Below are 21,838 nucleotides of genomic sequence, written 5' to 3'. Positions count from 1 at the left end.
CACAGGCTCTGGACGCGCAGGCCCAGTGGCCATGGCTCACAGGCCTAGTCGCTCCGCAGCATGTGGGATCTTCCCGGACCGGGGCACGAACCCGTGTCCCCTGCATCGGCAGGCAGACTCTCAACCACTGCGCCACCAGGGAAGCCCTAAGTAAGTAAATTTTAAAGTTAAAGTGGTACAAAACCTGACTTTGGTTTTCTCTCTGTTAAGAGCACAAAGTTTTCTTAAAATATTGATCGACTTTTTTTGGGGGAGGGAGGATATTATTTATTAAAATTTTTATTGGAGTATAGTTGATTTACAATGTTGTGTTAGTTTCTGCTATACAGCAAAGTGAATCAGTTGTACATATACATATATCCACTCTTTTTTAGATTCTTTTCCCATATAGGCCATTACAGAGTATTGAGAAGAGTTCCCTGGGCTATACAGTAGGTCCTTATTAGCTATCTGTTTTATATAGAGTCGTGTGTATATGTTAAACCCAGTCTCCCAGTTTATCCCTCCCCCCTTCCCCCCTGGTAACCATAAGTTCTTTAACTGGTAATCTGTAATAATTTTCTTTTGAAATCTTTTATGGTCACTTTGATTAAGTGAATAAGTACTATTCTACAGTGACCCATGATACTATTTGACCAGGTGTTTTGAAACCTTTTTGATATTTTGACAAATTTCCAAATATCAAATTCTAATTGAAGTTCTTTTGACCTCTAGCTAACTTTGGGATGCTTCAGAGAGGACCCCTGAAGCATCTCAGAGAGAGGAATAATAAACTAATTAGGCTTATTTGCTATGTTAAATTACATAGAAAGCATTGACAAACGAGTGGTGATAAACCTTCTTAGGTTATATTGTATGGGTAAATATTATTAAAAAGATACTCTAGAAATTATATGGAATTTCTAAAAATCTGATATGTCCTTGTAAAATGTTATCAGTTATAATTCTAGTTATCTTTTTTTTTAACATCTTTACTGGAGTATAATTGCTTTACAATGTTGTGTTAGTTTCTGCTGTATAACAAAGTGAATCAGCTATACATATACATATATCAAAAATATGGAATGCTTCATGAATTTGCGTGTCATCCTTGCACAGGAGCCATGCTAATCTTCTCTGTATCATTCCAATTTTAGTATATGTGCTGCTGAAGTGAGCACTCTAGTTATTATCTTAAATGTTGTATTCACAGCATTAATCAAGTTTCTTTGTTAATTGCATTGTAATCAGATCTTTAACTGTGCCTTTTAAAGTGTTTTGTCATTTGTGGACCATTATTGTTTTATTCTGATGCTTTTAGCAAAAAATGCTTCATCTTCAAGAGGAGTCAGAGAAATGACTTTTTGACAAGTACACGTTTCTGATAACTTTCAGATCATACTGCTGACCTGGGTAAGAAATTAAAGAATTCTAATGGAAAACCTGATAGCTTCATAAAACTGTTAACAGAAGATTAAGATCAAGGATTAGTCACATAGGACTGAGTGAACTGATGAATATGGTATAATTTTTGGGTTTTGTCTGAAATATTACTGGTTTTAATCTGTGTTTTCCAGATATAAGGAAACCTTTCTCCGCAAGCTAATTATGACTTACAGCAATTTGGTAAATTATACCTTTGTAAATAGAATTGAAACATTTATCTTTTCTCTCTACCTGATTCCTCCAGAAATTGGAAACTCTTATGTTCCCAGCAGGCTTTTTATCAGGTGAATAAGAAAGGCTGCCTCCTGGCAGGTGCAGGAATCTCTATATTTTGGGGAACTCAAGAGAGGAATCCACCCAAATCTATAGATATCGCAAGCGAAATCTGATGGCAAGCCAAATTGGTGTGGTTTTCCTGGACTTGAGAGGCCTTTTAAAAGTTCAGTTTGAGATTTCTTATAAAAAGTTCCAGCAGAGCCAACTTAAAAGAGCCTGTATGATCAATTACATTTATGTAAATGATCAGGCCAAGTTTATTGAAACCAGACTTATTTTGCAAATAAATCAGTCTTAATTTGGCTATATTTGGTAGAAATTAGGGTAATTTTAGAGGGGGAAAATTATATTTCAGCGGACATTAAGTAGTAGTGTTATTGTTTTTGAGGGTTTTTTTTTTTGTGGTACGCGGGCCTCTCACTGTTGTGGCCTCTCCCGTTGCGGAGCACAGGCTCTGGACGCGCAGGCTCAGCGGCCATGGCTCACGGGCCCAGCCGCTCCGCGGCATGTGGGATCTTCCCAGACCGGGGCACGAACCCGTGTCCCCTGCATCGGCAGGCGGACTCTCAACCACTGCGCCACCAGGGAAGCCCTTGAGGGTTTTTTGCTGTGTGTGTTTATTGCCTAAGACTCACTGCTCAGATGGCTCCTTGTTGCTCTGTTACATTATTATAAAGTTTGTTCCTGAAGCTTAGCACAGTAATTTATCTTTGGATGAAGATCAGATGCCCCATGACCTGCAACCAGGAGATTATGCATTGTCACAGCTTTTTCAGTATGCCACTCTTCCTCCCTAACTGCAGGATACAGTTCACTTTTAAAGGGGTTAAGGTGACAGCCTTCTAAGTGTCTGAAGATGCAAGGAAAGGGCTAGATGGCAAACAGGAACACTTAATTTCCAATTATAGAATATTCCTGGTGTGAAATTTTAAAGTGATGGAGTTGGTAAGGTGAGGCTATGGTGAGGAATGTGAAGGAAAGTTTTCTGGTACAGCAGCACTTGCCTAGGAGAGATGACAACTGAAGATGTGTTTCTCACAGCTGGCTCTGACCAGATGAAGCTGATAAAGGACCATGAAATTGGAGAGACCCTGGCACACCAGGCTCTCAATGGTCCTAACTGAAGACTCTTCCTAAGCAGTGAGCAGTGAGGTTTGTTTTAGCCAACTGTGTTTATTTTTATTTTTTTATTGAGGTATAGTTGATTTACAATGTTGTGTTAATTACTGCTGTATGGCAAAGGGACTCCGTTATACATATATATATATATATATATATATATACACATTCTTTTATATTATGGTTTATCATAGGATATTGAACATAGTTCTCTGTGCTCTACAGTAGGACCTTGTTGTTTATCCATTCTGTATATAAAAGCTCACATCTGCTCACCCCAACCTCCCACTCCATCTTGCCCCCAACCCTCTCCCCTTTGGCAACCACCAGTCTGTTCTCTATGTCCATGATTCTGTTTCTGTTTCATACATAGGTTCATTTGTGTCATATTTTATATAGATTCCACATATAAGTGCTATCATATGGTATTTGTCTCTCTGTCTGACTTACTTCATTTAGTATGATACTCTCTAGTTGCATCCATGTTGCTGCAAATGGCATTATTTCATTCTCTTTTATGGCTGAGTAGTATTCCATTGTCTATATGTGCCACATCTTTATCCATTCATCTGTCAATGGACATTTAGGTTGTTTCCATGTCTTTAGCCAACTGTGTTTAGCTCTGTGGATCCATTCTGTCCTCTCCAGAGAGATCCAGAGTACTGGATCTCAGTCCTTAGTTAGCAATAACCACAGAAAACCTGCTTCTGGCTAGCACTTAAATAAATTAGTATATGTAAAGCACTGATAAGTGATAGCTATTATTGTCTTATTCACTCACTGGTATCTTGCGTATATGTTATAAGAACAACATGTCCCTGAAATATTTTAATTCTGTCTCTATTGCAAGCATACATGAATGAGTCATTGAATTCAGCTGATAGAACGTTTCTAACCCAAGTTTGCAAGTGACGGTGTGGTGTTCAGGAATGCCTCATTTGGCATCTAGAAAGATGGCTGGGAAGATTTTAAGCCTCTTCAGTGGGAAAGAGGCTGACATATTCAGGTCTAAGTTCAGGGTCGGACGCTGACGTTCGAAAGACTCTCCATTGTGATTCTAACTTATGGCCTTTTGAAAATTATAACTGAACTCTTTAAGAAAACAGGGTTAAAAGGTAGTTTGTTGGTATATGAGCATCTGTAAGGCCTATTTCCAAAGCTCAGCATGTGCCCACATGTGCCCACATGCACACAGCCTTGGCCTTGCCCTGTAAACTCCCAGCACAGCACACAGGTGTGGGCCCTTGTTACAAAGGAAATGGCTCTATTTCTCAGAGCAAAGAGATATTGAGGACACTTCGCAGTAAGTGGTACAGAACAAGGCCCTATTGTTTCCTAGACCTGCTGTTCTGTGTAACCGGAAGCTCCGGGTCCTGTCCCTGCCCACCTGGTCAGTTACTGCTGCAGTGGCAGCAGCCAGTCCAGGCTCTCCTGGTGAAGGCCGGCCCAGAGCCGACACCACCCTCCTTTCCTACTTGCCTGGGCTGTTGTGGCACATGTTGGAACTGGCCAATGAGGAAAGGTCATGGGCAATTCTGAATCAGCTGCCAAGTGCTGCAGAAACTTTAAGCACAGAAATGGACAGGGACCCTGAGGTCAAGACTCTAGATGCCACTGCCCTGCAGTCAGAGCACCTGCTTCTGCAGGTCAGGTCAAAGACCCCTGGGGACTGCATGACACAGATGGTAGTAGGGTCACTCAAATAGAGCCAGCAGTCCAGGCCACCACAAGCTGGGAACCAGCTCTGCTTCACGTGTGAGTTACTCCTCTTCTCATTGTCCGTTTAGTTGAAGTGAGTTATTCACTTGGAATCTCTACTTTTGCCAGTTCTCCAACTGGCATGGCTGCAGCTCCTTTCCCCAAACCAACACTGAAGAACCTGTAGAAGCAGGAAGGAAACATGGATTCTAAACATTAACAACAAACCACCCTCCCGCGTTGTGCTTCTCCCTAAGGTTAATGGCTTGAGCTCTCATATTACTGTCAAGAGAATGTCCTTTCCTCCCCTCGAAGTTCTCCGTCTTGCGATGAGTCCAAGGAACCCCAAAGGCCACTTGGCCCAGTTGATTTCCACTGAGCCCCATCAGTGCTGATCTGGGGCCCTGTGGGTCGTGCCAGGAGTTGAACCCAGGCCCTGCTCTGTGCTGCGGTGGTTGAGGCTCAGGGGTACAAACTGTCCTGCATGCGGCCCGTGACCGGTCCAGCAGTGGTTGTTAGTGATGTGCGGGTTGGGGAGAAGGTCCTCCTCCCCAGCCTTTCACTGATGTCACAGCTTTTTGTCAACATCTCTTTGGCGTACACACACACATTCACACGCACAGCCATTGCCCCCAAGGCATCCCCGTAGTTCGGGAAGACTGGTTCTAACCCCGACACACAGGCCCTCCCCGAGAAGGCCCTGTCCTGGAGCCTGGTCCAGCCCAGACTCCATTGTCCCTCACGGGCATTTCCCTGATGTTGCTCCTTGTCTGCTGGCCTCCTAGGCAGCTGCTCTGACCCACTGATGTGTTCAAATAACAATGAACCTCAAAAGGGAAGGGGTCAGGGGCTCGATCTGTACACCTTCCACATAACCAGATCTAGATGAATGCTGATGGCAGCCTTTGTGACACCCTCCACCATGTCCTGTTTCACACTTCTTTACCAGGAGGAAGGCCTGGAGACATCTGCTCTGGAACAAAGATCTGTTTCAAGGGCTCACTGGGACATTCAAATGACCATTCCTTTTGTTAATTTTTCTTCACCAAAGAATCCATTGCATGCATTGTCATTTTATATGTGTCTGTGGTCATTTTCAGACTTACTTTGTAGGAACAGAACAACTTTTCCAAAGAAAATTTAAAGAGGATCACAGTATTAAAAACACCAAAGTAGTTCTGTTCTGGCTGAAGCAGGGGTGGGAGACGCTGAGGGCTCTGAGCTCTGCTCTCTTGCCCTCCTGCTTTCCCCCTGTAAACCCCCTGCGCTCTGAGGACACCATCTGAACAGTAGTCACATCAAGCTTAGGATCTAGAATGAGAAACCTGAGTGTGTGGCCATCAGTCAGGGCTCCTGGCTGTAAGCAGAAAAGGAGTTTATTACAAAAACAGTGAGTAGGTCGCCACACCCCTGGGAGGGACAGAGGACAGGTTTGCAGGGAGCAGCCCCACATAACAACACCATGAAGACAGTGCTGTGACTGGGCACAGGGACCACGGTTCACCCCACTGCCACCACTGAGCCTGCACACAGGGCCCTGCTGCTGGAGCTGCGGCCACGGGGCCTCTGGAGGGTCCATTTGCTGAGGTTCCTGCTGCCACTGCCCCGTCTACCTAGGATGGAGCCTGCAAAGTCCTTGCTTCTTCATTCTTCCAGCTTCTAAGTCACGGTCTGGGGCAAGAGTGTCCTGTTGGAGGACGTTGTACCACGTGCCTGCACTTTAGCTTTGAGGAAGACTGAGAAAGTGGGTATTTGGCATTTTCAGCCTCTATAATGTGAGATGGATCTATTTTAGGAGGTTGGAAATTCTCCAAAAGGAGAAGGAGGTTCAGATGCTGGGGGAGAAGAGGGATGACAAATATCCACTGCAGTAGCTCTGGCAAGTTGCTTTATTTCTGAGCATCATTCCTCTAGGAAAGACAGTGGCCCTTCTAGGTCATCCATCCATCCATCAGCAAATGTTTCTTGAGAGCTGTTTAGTTATCTGTTGTTTCATAACAAACTACCCCAAAGCTCACTGGCTGAAACATCCATTTTAATATATCTTACGATTTTGTGAGTTGGGAATTTAGGAGGGGATTAGATTATCTGAGAGATTCTTTGCTCCATGTGGAGTCAATTGGGGTCCTTTGGGACATTCACAGGGGGGCCGATCAGACCTGGAGCGTTCAAAATAGCTTCATCCATTTGTCTGCCTCTTTGGGATGGATGGCTGGAAGGCTGGGCTCAGCTGGGCTCATCTCCCTTCCCACGTGGACTCTCTGCATGGACTCTCCAGCAAGAGAGCTGGACTTCTTATATGAACGCTCAGGGCTCCAAGAGACCAAGGTCTCCTTAAGAACTTGAAGCTGCCATAATGTCACTTAACACTGTATTCAGTTGGTCAAAGCAGTCTCAGGCTAGCCGAGATTCAAAAGGAGGAGAAATAGACTCTGTCTCTTGATAGGAAGCGTCAAAGAATTTGCAGCCATCTTTAATCCACAATAAGAACCAACTATGGGGCAGGCATATATAGGAGCAGGGCGTACAAAAATAAATAAGACGTGGTCCTGTCTTCAAGATGCTCAGTCACATAAGGTTACCTGAATAGCAAACAACTGAAAGCAGTAAATGAGATCAATGCGAAGATGCATTGTAGATTGCAAAACAATGCTAATATGAAGGATTAGCTCTAAAACCAGGATGTAACAAACTCTTCTAATGCTCTCAAATATGAGAAATCATTTATTGACCAGTTTGCCAAGAATCAGGAACTCAGCTAAGAATTTTCCTGACATAACTGTCCCCAATTCTCAGGCCAACTCTACTGCTGCAACTTCTACGCGGTAGAATCAATGCTTCTTGTTTAATTACACAACATCTTTGGATCTTGCTTTATATCAGCACCCATCACTCTCTGCTCATTGAAGCTATTTAATAGATGATTCTCAAGATAGCCACACAGGTTACTTAAGAAGAGATTTTCAGTTTACACCCACCCAGTTATTCCTTAAAGGCTTAGATTCCTCCCTCTCGTTATTATTGCTTTAATCTCCTGAGCCACGAGACAGCAAATTAGCCTGAAAGAGTTGAAGACAAATCTAAAGGTGCAAAATTTAAGTTCCTGCTGTGTAAAGAGAACTAGACAACAGACCACTTTGTGCAAATACAGTTTCTGCCTCCGAGAGTCACTCAGACAAGATTTTAAAACTGTACATTTACCTGATTGATAAAGTGACATGTAAAGATAGACAAAATGAGAATGTAGGAAATTTGAGAAGTAAAAACACAAAAGAAGTTAGTCATAATCTCATCATCCAAAAATAGTACTATTGGGCTTCCCTGGTGGCGCAGTGGGTTAAGAATCCACCTGCCAACGCAGGGGACACAGGTTCGAGCCCTGGTCTGGGAAGATCCCACATGCCGCAGAGCAACTAAGCCCGTGTGCCACAACTACTGAAGCCCGCGTGCCTAGAGCCCGTGCTCTGCAACAAGAGAAGCCACCACAATAAGAAGCCCGCGCACCTCAAGGAAGAGTAGCCCCCGCTCACTGCAGCTAGAGAAAAGCCCACACGCAGCAGCGAAGACCCAACGCAACCAAAAATAAATAAATAAAATAAAATTTATTTTTAAAAAAAGTTCTAAAAAAGTACTGTTAACATTTTGATTGATTTCCTTCTGGGTATTTATTGATTTACTTATTCATTTTCACTTACTGAAAGTAACAAATTTCATTTTTTAAAGGGCAGTTTTAGGTTTACAGAAAAATTGAGCCGATAGTAAAAATATTTCCCATCTATCCTCCTTTCCTGTCCTATCACTAACATTCTGCATTAGTCGGCACAGTTGTTACCACTGATGAAGCAATTTTGAAACACTTATTAACTAAAGTCCATCATTTACACTAGGGTTCACTCCCTGTGCCGTGCAGTTCCATGGGTTTTGACCCATGCATGAGATCATGCATCCACCGTGACTGAGTCACACCGATTAGGTTCCCCATTTCTCTTTTGTATTGTCAGATCCAACCAGAATACACTTTAGCACGCAGCTGTTCTCTATTTTTCACGTCAGAGCCTAACAAACCTTCCTTTACCGTATTGCCTTCTGCCTCTGCACGTCGATAAACTCAAACGTCATAGGAGGCACCAGCCTGCAGGTAACAATTCCCCTGCATTAATACTGTGGACGGGTTCTTCCCTCATCATATGGGATCTTTAAAAATCGGTTCGTGGAAATAGCTTTCCACGATCTAGATAACATTCAAGGAAGAACAAACAACAACAACAACAAAAAGGTTTAGGAAGAAACAGCGCTGTGTGGCGTCCCCCAGCGCCTCCCAGACAACAGGCTTTCCTCCGAGGGCTTGAGGCTCATGCTGAGCGCCAGTTTCCGCGTGGCTGCCCGGAACCCGCAGCGGGGGATGGGCCTTCCCCGGAGGCCAGGGAAGAGGGGGTTGGCCGGCTCTCCGCTTCCTTGCTTCTCCGGGAAGGACTGCGCCTCAGCACCACTCCCCGCTCACTGCCAGCCATCTGCGCCCCTCGGAGCCTTTAGATGTAAACCCGGCACTATTTTCTTTCGCCTTTAGGACTGGTTGGCTTCGTGGGGAGATGAGCAGTGGCGTTGGTGGAACTGAACTCGGGATGTGTGGGACGGCTGTAGGGGACATGCCCGTCAGATAACCCGACCAGGTCAAGCTGCTTTCCGGGAAACTTCAAACTGTGGAACGCTGTCCGGAAAGTTTTCACCGGAGGGCGAAAGACTGGCAAGGTCCCTCTGCCAGCTGGCATGTAAAAGTGCGCGCCAGGATTAATGAGCATAATAGTACTTTGTGGTGGTGCTGGTGGAAGTGACATAACCCTGACGCTCTTCATCCGCAGACCCCGGAGCCCGTCCGCACGGCCTCCTTCACCGCTCACGTTAGCCCACAGCTCAGCGCCGCGTTCCTACAACGCGGTGGCGAGCGCGGAATCCCCGAAGTCCTCAGAAATGGCGCCGCCGTCCGTGGTTCCTTGCGTCTGTCTGTCACGTGTTCCACAGCTGCTATGTGCCAGAACTGGACGCTGTCTCCGGTACAGCGCTTTCCTCATCCCTCACCCCCGCCCCACACTTAAGAATGGGCCAGGCCCGCCCCTCACACCCGGGTGCATCCCATCCAGAGAGGCATGTGCAGGCTCCACCCGTGGGGCCCCTCATGGCACCAAGAGCCCCCCTGAGAGGCCTTGTTTGTTTTTGCCGCCAGAGTCCAGTCTGTCCCCTGACCTCTGACCCAGAAGTATTTGTTCCAACCATTCCCAGTCTGTTGCCCTGGCTCAAAACAAAGTGGATGAAAGGTCTTTCCTCAAGCCCTGCTTTCATGCTCAGGGGGTCAGTGAAAATGAGTGGTGTGGTCATGTGGCTGATGAATCATTTTGGCCCTGAAACGAACAGTAAAATACACTCTAGTTCAGGGCCTAGTAGGGCGTTGACAGCTGAGAGGCAGTAGAGTAAACGATAGGAGCATAGTCTTTGGGCCAGAGGGACCTGGGCTTGAGTCTGGCTTTGACTCCTTTGTGTTTGACTCCTTAGGCAGACCTCTTAACCTTTCTGGGCCTCAGTTTCCTCATCTGTAAAACAGGACTGATCATAGTGCATCTCTTATACAGCATTTGTGAGGATCACATGAAAACAAACAAACAACAACAACAAACCCCACAAAGGTAAAGCACTTAGCCTACTGCCTGGCCTAAGTAAGCTCTCAAGATACTGTAGTTCTTTTTATTCAATCGCCAGGAAAATCCCGAAGAATCAATGCGTTGTGTCACTGGTGTCCCTAGCACTGTCAGCAAACACTTCCACGTTGCCAAAGTAGCAGCACCCTTCATCCAACACACCTTTGCTTTGTCTTTCAGGCCTCCTGCTTCCACAGATGCTCATGGGTTTAGGTCAGTAAACTCTTAGGCCGGGAAAGTTTCCTCATGATTGTGACATAAGTGAGCACATCTCTAAAGAGCCAAAGAGCTTCTGGCAAAGACCTGCACAGGCCATGAGTTTCCTGTGAGTTTCCCACTACCAGCCACTTGGAAGCCGCTGAGGTTTGATTGCAGACTTCTCCTTCCCACAGCTGGCTGCAGTTTACTTTATCTCGGAGTCAGCCCTTGATCTCCTCCACGCTGACAGCCAGTTCTGTCTGGCTGGGGGATTGTGACAGCCTTTGTTTCCATGTGGGCAAAGTCTGTTGAAAAGGGGAAAGCTCATTAGTTAGCTGTCATCCTCAAACGTGGTTAAGTTATGAGTAATTCTAGGAGAATCAGGGAGCTGGCAGCTCATTAGGTTGAGACTTTTATCTTCTTGTACAGAGTAGTGGGAGATTAACTGGGATATTGTATGTAAACGTTTCTGTCAGCTGTGGAGTTGCTTAGAAATCCAGCAAGGAGGATGACCATGATATCACCTTCCCTACCTCTGGAAGGTCAGTAGAGACACTCCTGAATATGCAATCTCGCTATACCTCCACACATGTGCACACACACCACCCGCATTCTATGGTGAGGAAGGGATGGCGTGTGGCCTTAAGGGCTGGTTTGGATAAAGGGTGCATATTTCTGCTAGTGTTTTTGTTCTTTTTCCAGTCAGGCCTGGCCGTGGCCGTTGCCTCAAAGCCAATGGCACCGACAGGACTTTTTGGTCTCCTCCATCAACTCCAGTCCGCTGCTCCGTCACTCGGCTTCCAGCAGGTGGCGCTGCTTCCCGCGTGGGCCTGGCCCGCCTGCCTTCGCTCCGAGGAAGCCAAAGAGATGCCGGGAAGTTGGGAAGCGGGTCCTCGCGCAGGTCGAGCTGCCGCCGTGGCAAACACAAATGATGACACACCGGCTTGACGAGGGCCTTTGTCAGAAACCATGGGGATCTGGCGTTTCCGCACAACGGAAAACAAACTGCTTCTGCCTGCCTGGCCAGAGTTGACATTTGCTCACCATTGATTCCGGCGCATTTACAGGCAGAATGAGTTCATGCGAGATTGCAGGACCTTGCCATGAGTCAGGTTCACTTTCTGTAAATCAGAATCAACATTACACTTCCCCTCATTTGGGGCCATTACTTGAACTTTTAGGTCACCGTCTGTATTTGTATTAACTGAAGAAATTCGGGTATTTCATAAGAACTTTTTTTTTTTTAAGGGCAAAACCAGCTTAGGGCAGATTGTAGTTTTGAGATTTTTGTCGCTCTTAGCTCCAAAAATAGGTTGGCCTTATATATTATTTACATGTTCAGAAGTATGCCACGTACAAATTCAAGTGAAACTTGCAAAATATTTTCTGGCAGGAAGCCCAGGAGGGGTTGTTCAGGGGGACAATGGTGCCTGGACCGGGCATGGGAGCAAGACATGTAGGTGAGGAGTCAGGCGCAGAGCTTGTTTTTCAACACCGAGGAGAGAATGCAGACAGCTGGAGTTGATGTGTTCTTAGGGTTATGGCCGAATTTTGATACTGGGGGAAAGAGACAAGATGGAGTTAAAAGTCGAGAGAAACAACAGACCTGGGAGGGTTCGAAAGGGTTTGAACAGGTGAACAAGAAGGAACCTGAATAATACCCTGGATTTACATCAGGTGAAGCGCCTGAAGAGGTTTAACTTGGGAGGAGCTGGGGCCGCGGGAAAGCTTTTCATCGGCAGGAGAGAGTTGGGAACAGCCGCTGGCCTGGACTTGAAGGTACATCAGGGAGCGTCCCTGGGCCTTGCAAAGGTGGTTCCCTTACCCGCCTCTCCAACAGGCTACTCCTGACTCTTCTTTGCCATATTTAGGGGGAAATACATCCCCAAGAAGTTCCCTGTATCCTCGTTACTAGTTTTAGCTAATTGTTCCCCCCAGGACTTTTTTCTAGTGATATCCAATCCCCTTATTCACCTCGTGCAACTATTATTATTTTGGGGACCTTTTATGTTTTTACTGAGAAAAAGGACCTTTGGAGACCAGAGAAGGTAGGAAACAGTCTGTGGCCCTTCTTGAGCTCCCTTTTCCTTCCAGGCCTCTCGGGCGGGCGGGTGGGTGGGAGGCGGTGGTGTCTCCAGCGGCCCTGCTCACCTCTTGCTTTAGTAGGATTGGGTGGGAGCCCATGGGAGGGATATGAGTACACACACAGCACCTTTCAGACACAAGGATATGGATGTCTCAGGTGAGTGAGCAAACAAAGAAATAACCCCAAATACTTGGAAAACCAAGTCCAGCAGAGTTTAGCTTTACCCAACTAAACTAACCCCCAAACCTAACCCTCAGGGCACACAGGAAGAGTGATGCTCATATGGGTAATATATTCTCATGAATGTATGCAACCTTATGAGCAATTCTTGGCTTGTAACAGGAATTCTACCCTTTTCTTCTTCACTCAGAGAAACATACTGGGATTGAAGAAAATGAAAGAATTCTCATTCTTTATGAGTGTGTTTGTGTGTATTGTGTTTGTACATATGTATTTTATTTGAGAGGGGAAAAATGCAAACTCACACTTGGCTAAGTAGTAGATTATGATTGATCCCAATGCATCAGGACAGTAGAGAACAGTAAGGCCGCACACACACACACACACACACACACACACACACACACACGTCTATTCTATATCATTTTGGAAATGGGGAAACTGAAACTCCTAGAGGGCTCAAGTGAACCTCCCGAGACCATGGTATGTCAGAGGTGCAACTATGTCTTCCAATTCATGCCTTTAAACTTTTGTCTCTTATCCTTTGCAAGGTGGCTGGGAGGACCAGGTGCTGGTCTAAGTGCCTCATTCCATTTTCAGAGGAGCTGAGGTCAGGTGTCCCCCTACAATTCGAGAAGGCTTGCCAAGACCATGCTGCATTCCCCAGCGCTCGGGTGAGTGTTCTTTGGGTGATGGCGCCTGATGAATCTGGCATTTGTGAAGCACGTAGGCCGAGAGGCTGGTTGGACTATTGCTCAATATTCTCAGGTTGATAGCATTGATTTTCTGTAATTTGAGAGGAGTGTGGCATGTCAGCCAGGCTTTTATCATGCACCTGTCTTCTCTTCCTGAGAATTGTTTGCATTGTGGAGATTTCCTGGTGATATTTTTAGTGTCTGATTCTCCGTGGTTTCTCATTTCCAAGTAACTGTGGCCATGTTTTAGTGACTCGTACAGATGCCCCTGATAGAACTGATGACTGTTGACTGGAAAGCCCAGGGATTGTCCCACAGCTCGCGTTATTGGTTTCAGCTGATTTTTCACAAGTTTTCAGATAGCTTACCTTCCAGAATTACAGATTTTCATTAGCTACCGTTCTTCATGCTGAATCAGAAAAAGGACATATTCTGGGGTAAAGCAAAGGGGATGGACGCAGCAAGCATTAACACACCATTTTTTCAGTGGTCTCCTCTTCCTGCTGCTTCTTTCATGCCAGCTGTAGTTCCCCAAGCCCTGCGTCTGTGGTCAAGGCCGCGTGGGGAAATAGCTGAGTCACACTTTTCTGCTTCTCTATAATTACACATTTTATCACCTCATCTGATATAGAAAGGGTGTTGGTTGGAAATGAAATACACATTAGGAATAAGCTCTTTAGAAACAGCAAAAAAAAAAAAAAAAAAAAGACAAAAACAGAAAAACAGCTTTCATGGCATTCATAATGTGAAGGGTTTTTTTGAGTCTGGAGCTAAGGTTATGAGGAGACAGAGGAGTCATCAGCCCTTCTTACCCCTACAGTCATGGGCACAAAAATATCCAGATCCACAACACTATACATTTTCCATTCTCTCAACACCTCTTTTGGTGATTTTGTTTCATCTCTTCAGCACATGTGCCTGGCTCACATACCACGGCAGCTACCCTCCCCGTCTCTTCTCCCATCTTCTTTGCTGTCCTCACTGTCACTCAAGACTATTCAAAATCACCTTCACTATGAAATCTTCTTGTCCCCCCTGTAGATGCCCCTTTATACTATATTATTTTGCTCTTGAAACTTAAAAAGCAATGCTCTCAGGTCATTCTCCGTGTCCATCACATCTCCAACAGATTGGAAGTTCTTCCAGAGCGGAGGCAGTGTCTGCTAACTCCTTTTTATTCTTCTTGTGCTTCTTCGTTCCACAGGGTAGTCTTCAGTATGATGAGCATCTGATCTCAAATCTCTCTCGTTTCCAACTTAGACCAAAATCAAGTGCCCTCCCAGCCAAGCTAAGAACAGAGCCCCCTTTCCAAATGCACACGTGAACCGTCCCTCTGAATAGCCAGGGCCTGCAAACTAATTAGGTTTCCTCTTCTTCCTCTACCCAAATATGACCTTGCCGATACGATCTCCTATTAGATGACAGATGTGGATGTTTTTATTGCCTGGTTGCTATTTGCCACATGCTTCCTGGACAGGTTTCCAGGTAACCTTAATGGCTGTGCTTCTGGGGAAGGAGGAGGAGAAAATAACTCACCTCTTCAGTAAGTGGTTTTAAAAATATAACAGCATTTACAAGCTTTTAAAAAGCAGCTCTCTCTCTCCTTCCGGCTGCTCAGGCCTTGTTTGCTTTGTGATAGGAGCCCCCCGTAATGCTTGGCAACCTCTGGCTAGGACAGGAGGCAGATTGAAAGACCAGAAGATTGATTTTTCTGTGGAGGGCTTTCCATGAGGGGCGTGGGAGAGCGATCTCTTGGGGAAGCAGTGGTCAGTGAGGCTTACTTCTTCATCTGCTGTTCATTCGTGTGTGAGGCTGAACACACGCTTTGTCTCAACAAATGAATCCCAGACCACAGAGGGGAGCAGTCTATCCTGGAGGTCCTGAGACGACCGGGACCTGAAGGGTAAGAGGCTGGGGCCGTCACAGCCTCTCCTCCCATTCGCATTTCCATCCAAAACTTGCAGGGGAAATGTCCCCAAATTGCTTGGTGTTCTGCTTTGATGTGGCCACAGTGTGGCCACCCAGGCTTGCTTTGGTGCAGCCGGATCCCGTGGATCAAACTAGGCCTGACTGTCCAGTTTTGGAAACTGGGAGGCATTTTCCCCTCTGCCAGAGCTTGGGTTTACCTTCCCCAGAGCACTGAGCAAGAACCTCATGTTTACCGAATCCCAGCCTCATGATTTCTTCCTGTCAGGGCAGGAGGAGAAGAAGTAGGCACATAATATCAAGTAGACCTGGCAACTTCTGTCCTTTCATTTCTGCCCAACATCAAGTTACCAGGGAAAGAATAGGTAGAGGGGGGGTGTTGGGGGTCAGGGGATGGATCGGTTGTGTGAGCTCTGAAAATGTAATTTTAAAATTCTCACTGCAAGTCAAATCATTAGATCTTCTGCATATAGTTTTATTTTTTCAAAACTATTCTTAAATTAAAATTTAAAATCTACACTATACTTTAAATGCTCTGGACAATGTACTAAGGTTTTTTGTTTGTTTTTTGTTTTAAGAAATGCTGTTGTGAGTCCTCTGAAAGATGTACATTCTCCACCTGGTTTACTTTATGTGCAGATTTATACATCAACATATCAAAGCTTTTAAAAAATCAAACACTCACACAATATTTTACAATATCCAATAGTTGGTAAATCAACCCCAAATCTTCTCTAGATTTTTTTCACCCTTTGGTGTTGCCTCGAGCAGAAAACCACTTAAGAACAGCATCCGCTGCCCATCCAAGTTCACTCTCATGGACATAGAGGTGGTGGGCTTTTCCACCTTGGTGTGCAGACAGGTTTTCAAGATTTAGGGAGAGCTTGGTTACATAGCACCTCCTAGGTCTTAAAATAAAAAATGTCATTTCTCCAAAGAAGGTACACAGATTGCCAACAAACACATGAAAGGATGCTCAACATCACTAATCATTAGAGAAATGCAAATCAAAACTACAGTGAGGTATCACTTCACACCAGTCAGAATGGCCATCATCAAAAAATCTACAAACAATAAATGCTGGAGAGGGTGTGAAGAAAAGGGAACCCTCTTGCACTGTTGGCGGGAATGTAAATTGATACAGCCACTATGGAGAACAGTATGGAGGTTCCTTAAAAAACTAAAAATAGAACTACCATATGACCCAGCAATCCCACTACTGGGCATATACCCTGAGAAAACCATAATTCAAAAGGAGTCATGTACCACAATGTTCATTGCAGCACTATTTACAATAGCCAGGACATGGAAGCAACCTAAGTGTCCATCAACAGATGAATGGATAAAGAAGATGTGGCACATATATACGATGGAATATTACTCAGCCATAGAAAGAAACGAAATTGAGTTATTTGTAGTGAGGTGGATGGACCTAGAGTCTGTCATATAGAGTGAAGTAAGTCAGAAAGAGAAAAACAAACACCGTATGTGAACACATATATATATGGAGTCTAAAAAACAGTGGTTCTGAAGAACCTAGGGACAGGACAGGAATAAAGACACAGACGTAGAGAATGGACTTGAGGACCCGGGGAGGGGGAGGGGTAAGCTGGGATGAAGTGAGAGAGTGGCATGGACATATATACACTACCAAACGTAAAATAGATAGCTAGTGGGAAGGAGCTGCATAGCACAAGGAGATCAGCTCGGTGTTTTGTGACCACCTAGAGAGGTGGGATACGGAGGGTGGGAGATGCAAGAGGGAGGGGATATGCAGATATATGTATACGTATAGCTGATTCACTTTGTTATACAGCAGAAACTAACACAACATTGTAAAGCAATTATACTCCAATAAAGATATTAAAAAAAATTAAAAATGTCAATCTCGGGCTTCCCTGGTGGCGCAGTGGTTGAGAGTCCGCCTGCCGATGCAGGGGACACGGGTTCGTGCCTCGGTCTGGGAGGATCCCGCTTGCCACGGAGCGGCTGGGCCCGTGAGCCATGGCCGCTGAGCCTGCGCGTCCGGAGCCTGTGCTCCGCAACGGGAGAGGCCACAACCATGAGAGGCCCGTGTACCGCAAAAAAAAAAAAAGTCAATCTCCATTTCATGTAGTGGGTCTTATGGGACCTAATTAAAATATGCACATAAGTCTTTCAGGAGACATGAGAGGTAAGAGTCATGCACTGTTTTACATATGTGAAGAGATAACCTTGTATATTGGTGTTCATCAACTCCATGAAAATAGATCGTGAAGCACCACCAAAAATATCATTTGGCTTTAAAGACTGAATGTACTGGTTTTCTACAATTTCCTTAGGTTTTTGGGGTGGAAAGGTGGAACCAAAGGAGGTAAACAGTTCATATTAAGGCAGATTGAGGCTCAGCAAGTCCCAGATATCCAGCAGGATTGAACTCCCTGAGTCACATCAACTTTGGGTGAAAGATTCACTGGGGGGTGGGGGGAGCAAAAACCAATCTGTTAGACATGAGAAAGCAGAGCCTGACGATGGCTATAGAGTCCCTACAAATCAAAAATATTAAGATACATTCTCCCTCAGCATACATAATTCAAAATAAAGACTACTCAAAGCCACAACATAAGTGTAAAATATTCTCCTATGGTAACTACCTGATCGATTAAAATATTTGTAAGTTTTACGTTCTCTCTCTGTTGCTGCAGTCCTAAACACGTCCTTGGTCTGCCTGTTAGCTACCTTAGCACTCCTAGTGAGGTGGGGAAGGGTGGCTATGGGGATGGTCATTTGAGAGAAGGGAGGTGCGAGGCTGGGGACAGCTCGAGAGCAGTGCTCTTGTCCAGTCACAGGGCAAACAGAATAAAGAGACACACCCAGCACGAACTCTAGAGTGGGTGGGTTTCTAAATGTATAGAACAGTTCCTTGTAGGTCCCAAGCACTGGGTACTTAGTGTATGATTTACACACATTTTCTGGCTGGAAGGCTGGAGGCAAACAGACAGCTCATTAGGAAAATAACTGAAGAGCTAAATATAATGGAGGAAGTAGGCAGCAGATCCCAGGCAGATGAGCACGGCTCACAGTCCTTCGTGGGAGAGCAGAGGCCAGGCCAAACCAATGCGTCTGCCCCTCAAAGGTCAGTCATTCTAGGGCTTTGTCAGACTAGGAAGGGAAAGGAATGTTTTCAAAGGGCCTTTTGTGGAACACACACAACTCTGGCCCCTGATATTCAAATCAGGATCTGGAAACCTGTGTAGCAACTGCTTGTATGCACAATGCTTAGAAACCAGCCAGGGCCCATCATCCTTTTTTTTTCCCCCTTTTCTCTTTATGAGCATTAAGGTTTCCCTGTAGTTGGGAAAGGGATCACTAAAAACAAAACAAGATACAAATAACCAAAACCTGAAGTTATTCCCTTATTTTTGAATAAAATCAAAGAACGTCACATAATATTTTTTGTTAGATGTTATTCAGAAAGCTATATAGGAAATATATTTTAAAAATTCAAGACATTATTATTTGTATCATAGATCATACTGCTTAGCGGGTAATGCAATTATAATCATAAACCAAACCTATGAATATATCAGCAATAAACTTGTTAAAAATTGAAATATAACTTAAAGTAGACTCTCAATTGGTTTTGACCTCTAGTTTCTTTTGCTGGATCCTATCTTCCATGTACATTATCATTTCTTTCTTTTGCTTAGAATGGCCAATAATGCTTCTTTGTCCTTTTCCATCTTCAATGAGTGCTATAAACATTAGGAACTCTCTCAAGAAAACATGGGATTTGTGCCTATGTTTACAATTTTGCACTCCCCAGTGTCATTTAGTTTTCAATCAGCACACAGTTCTTGTTTGTCTTATTTACTTGGTTTTCCTAGATCTGCACCCTCAAGGGCTCTGGGCTCTTCAGATTTTGTGTTGTGAGGAGAAGCCCATGCCCCAAGGGTAGAAAGCTTAGCCCCCTTCCCTGGCTGGTGCCCCACTTTTTAGTCTGGGGCCTATGGGTTTTCTGAGATTCAGTTTTTGTAACTGTTTACAGAGTTGTTTTGGACATCGAACAAAATAATGACTATAAAAGCTCTACTCAGATGCAAATTATGTCTTATTATTAGTAAAGTTTCTATTTTATTCCAAGACAGAGGAACAGTGGTAGTCATTCATTTGGTATTTCTTTTATTCCTGTCACTTGTTTTACATGTTTTCCCCATCTATTTCTGTCCACGGTTCTCTTCAAATTTCATCAGTTTAAAATGCTGTTGTCATTATTGAGTCATGACGCTGAGTCAGCCATTGAGAATATGAATCAGCTGAAATTAAGGGAAGAATCATCTCAAGTTCAGTAGGACCTGACTATATGGAGTCAACTTCTGTTGAAGACAAAGAACCGTCTTGCATTGTAAAGTTCTAAGTAAAACTGTAAGTCAGAGTAATAAGCCAGAACTTCTAGGGCAAATGACTAGGGAACTCAACAGACAATGAATAAAGAGTCAGAGGAATTTACGAATAGCTACAGAGGGCAGTTTTGAACCTGCAGGCCTAGTAACCTATAATCATCCTTGAAGACGGGAATATTGTAATCTCAGCAAGCTGAATAAAAGAGGCCAACCAGTGAACCAAGCCTATAGTTATGCAATGGCTTGCCTTGCAGTTCCGAAAGCTTGCTGACAATAGGTTCTCTTTCTCTTCACCCTTTCATTGAAATTTCTTGACCCAGGAGGGTTGAACACCTGGTAGAAGCCCATGCCTAAATCAAATTCTGTAAACATTGGTCATTATCGTCCACCATGTTTCAATTGTGATTGATGTATTTATAAATCAACGATTCAAATTTGTCTGTGAAACCCTAGTGCAGAGAGTCTCATTCTTTGATTTTAAGCCATAGGCCCTTTGGAAGTCTGGCAGGGCCTATGGACCACTTCTTAGAATGATGTTCTTAAAAGTATAAAACAGAATTCATAGGATTCTAAGGAAACCAATTATATTGAAGAATAGTTATCAAACATTTAAAAAATGAGTGATAAAGTAACACAGATGCTTCTTAATACATTAAATAAGATGTATTGGTGGGTTTAGTAAGTACTGTACCTTCAAAGTAGTGATGAATGTTAATGATATTTCAAGGTATTGACAACAATGGTTGGTGACAAAGTCACAGGTAACTATTATGCTTTGTTGCCTATCTTCATAATTGAAAGAAATACTAAATTTCAGTTACAGGTTAGTGAAAATAAATGAGTGAGTCTTTCTCCCATCCAAATATATAGATCCCCGGAATACCATCTAAGAGCCCCCTGGGTATCTGTGGACCCAAGGTAAGCACTCCCACCAGAGTGGCTTCTTTGCTTCTAGTCCAAAGGACAGGCACATGGACTAAGATGAACAGCATTACTTGTATCTTCTTGGTGTATCTACATATAAACCCAACTTTCACAGCTTCGCTCCAAATGGCATTCTTCTGTTTAATGGCAAGAAATAAAGGTAAAATTCATTTGGGAACTAGAGGCTTGTGCTTTTGCTAAGGTGACCAGATATCCCTACAAACAGCTGGTCAAGGTTTTAGAGTATGTGTCCAAATAAACTTTTAGAGTCACCTTGACTTTATGTGAAGGTTTCCAGGGCCCTTAGGGAAGCCAAGAAGGCTGGTAAAAAAGTGGGCTAACAGCAAGATAAAGGTAAGCTAAGGCCCACATTAAGATGTGACAGAGAGCAGGAACAGAAAGAGGCAAGGAATGTTTGGGCTCAGGCGTCAAAATAAGCCCAGGTGGGGCAGTTTTGTACAACTTCAGCCCCAGGTCCCAGGCCTGGGGCAGCCACACGGTGTGGGCCAAACAAGGTGTTTTTACTAATTTCACAGTGAACACTTTTTCAATCACTCCCCCACATGAGTAGAAACAAAAACAAAACCTACTATTTTAGTTTGGGGGAGCTAGTTTTATTTTAGGGGCTTAAAGGGAGCAAAGACTGTACTGATGTCCGCAATTAGGCAATACTGATATAGAATGTATGCTTCAGGAAGCAAAAGGATTTAACAGATCTTAGAAGTAATATACTTTAACCTTTCAGTGACATAGGTTTTAATTTTGGCATCATTTTTTTTTAGGAGATGTTGCTATGTGTTTTTCTTTTAATGTGTACAACTTTTGCAGTAAAGTATATTGGCATCAGCCAAATTTTATATACATACATAGACACATACATGTATTATATGTGTATGTGTCTATGTATGTAGATACATATAGTTTTATTTTTGTATGTCTTATTGGCTAATACCTGGAGAAAGAAGCATCCCTTTTAGAAAATAAAGGATAATAAATCAAAGGGATGATACCTGTGTGCTCATGTTTACTTACTCATTTGTTCCTGAGTCACACACACAGTATTTCCAAACGTCTGAGGTTGCGGCACATCCTTTGATAAAGGTTGAGTCAAAACTGGATGAGGGAACTGCTATGAATAGAAAAAAGGGAGTTCAAGTTGTATGGTAGGTTTAGGAAATGTGGAAATGAGATCATATTCAGAGAACAAAAAATTTACTTCTGAAAATAACTGCGTTTCTG

General features: G+C 44.1%; 1 protein-coding gene across 1 annotated transcript in view; it reads right to left on the bottom strand.

Moving 5' to 3' along the window:
• Positions 1–10,611: 10,611 nt before the first annotated feature.
• The window catches only part of ELL2 (elongation factor for RNA polymerase II 2), a gene marked incomplete at both ends in the record, with an annotated part of 98,624 nt that continues 87,397 nt past the window's right edge, over positions 10,612–21,838 (bottom strand). The window contains 2 exons of the mRNA XM_079701831.1: positions 10,612–10,711; positions 21,632–21,728. Coding sequence (XP_079557957.1) covers positions 10,612–10,711; positions 21,632–21,728 — 197 coding nt within the window. The remainder of the gene's footprint in view (positions 10,712–21,631; positions 21,729–21,838) is intronic.

Source organism: Hyperoodon ampullatus (genome assembly GCF_949752795.1).
Source record: "Hyperoodon ampullatus genome assembly, chromosome: 4".
Lineage (NCBI taxonomy): Eukaryota > Metazoa > Chordata > Mammalia > Artiodactyla > Ziphiidae > Hyperoodon > Hyperoodon ampullatus.
The sequence above is the reverse complement of the archived record's forward strand: the minus strand, read 5'-3'. Positions and strand labels throughout refer to the sequence as shown.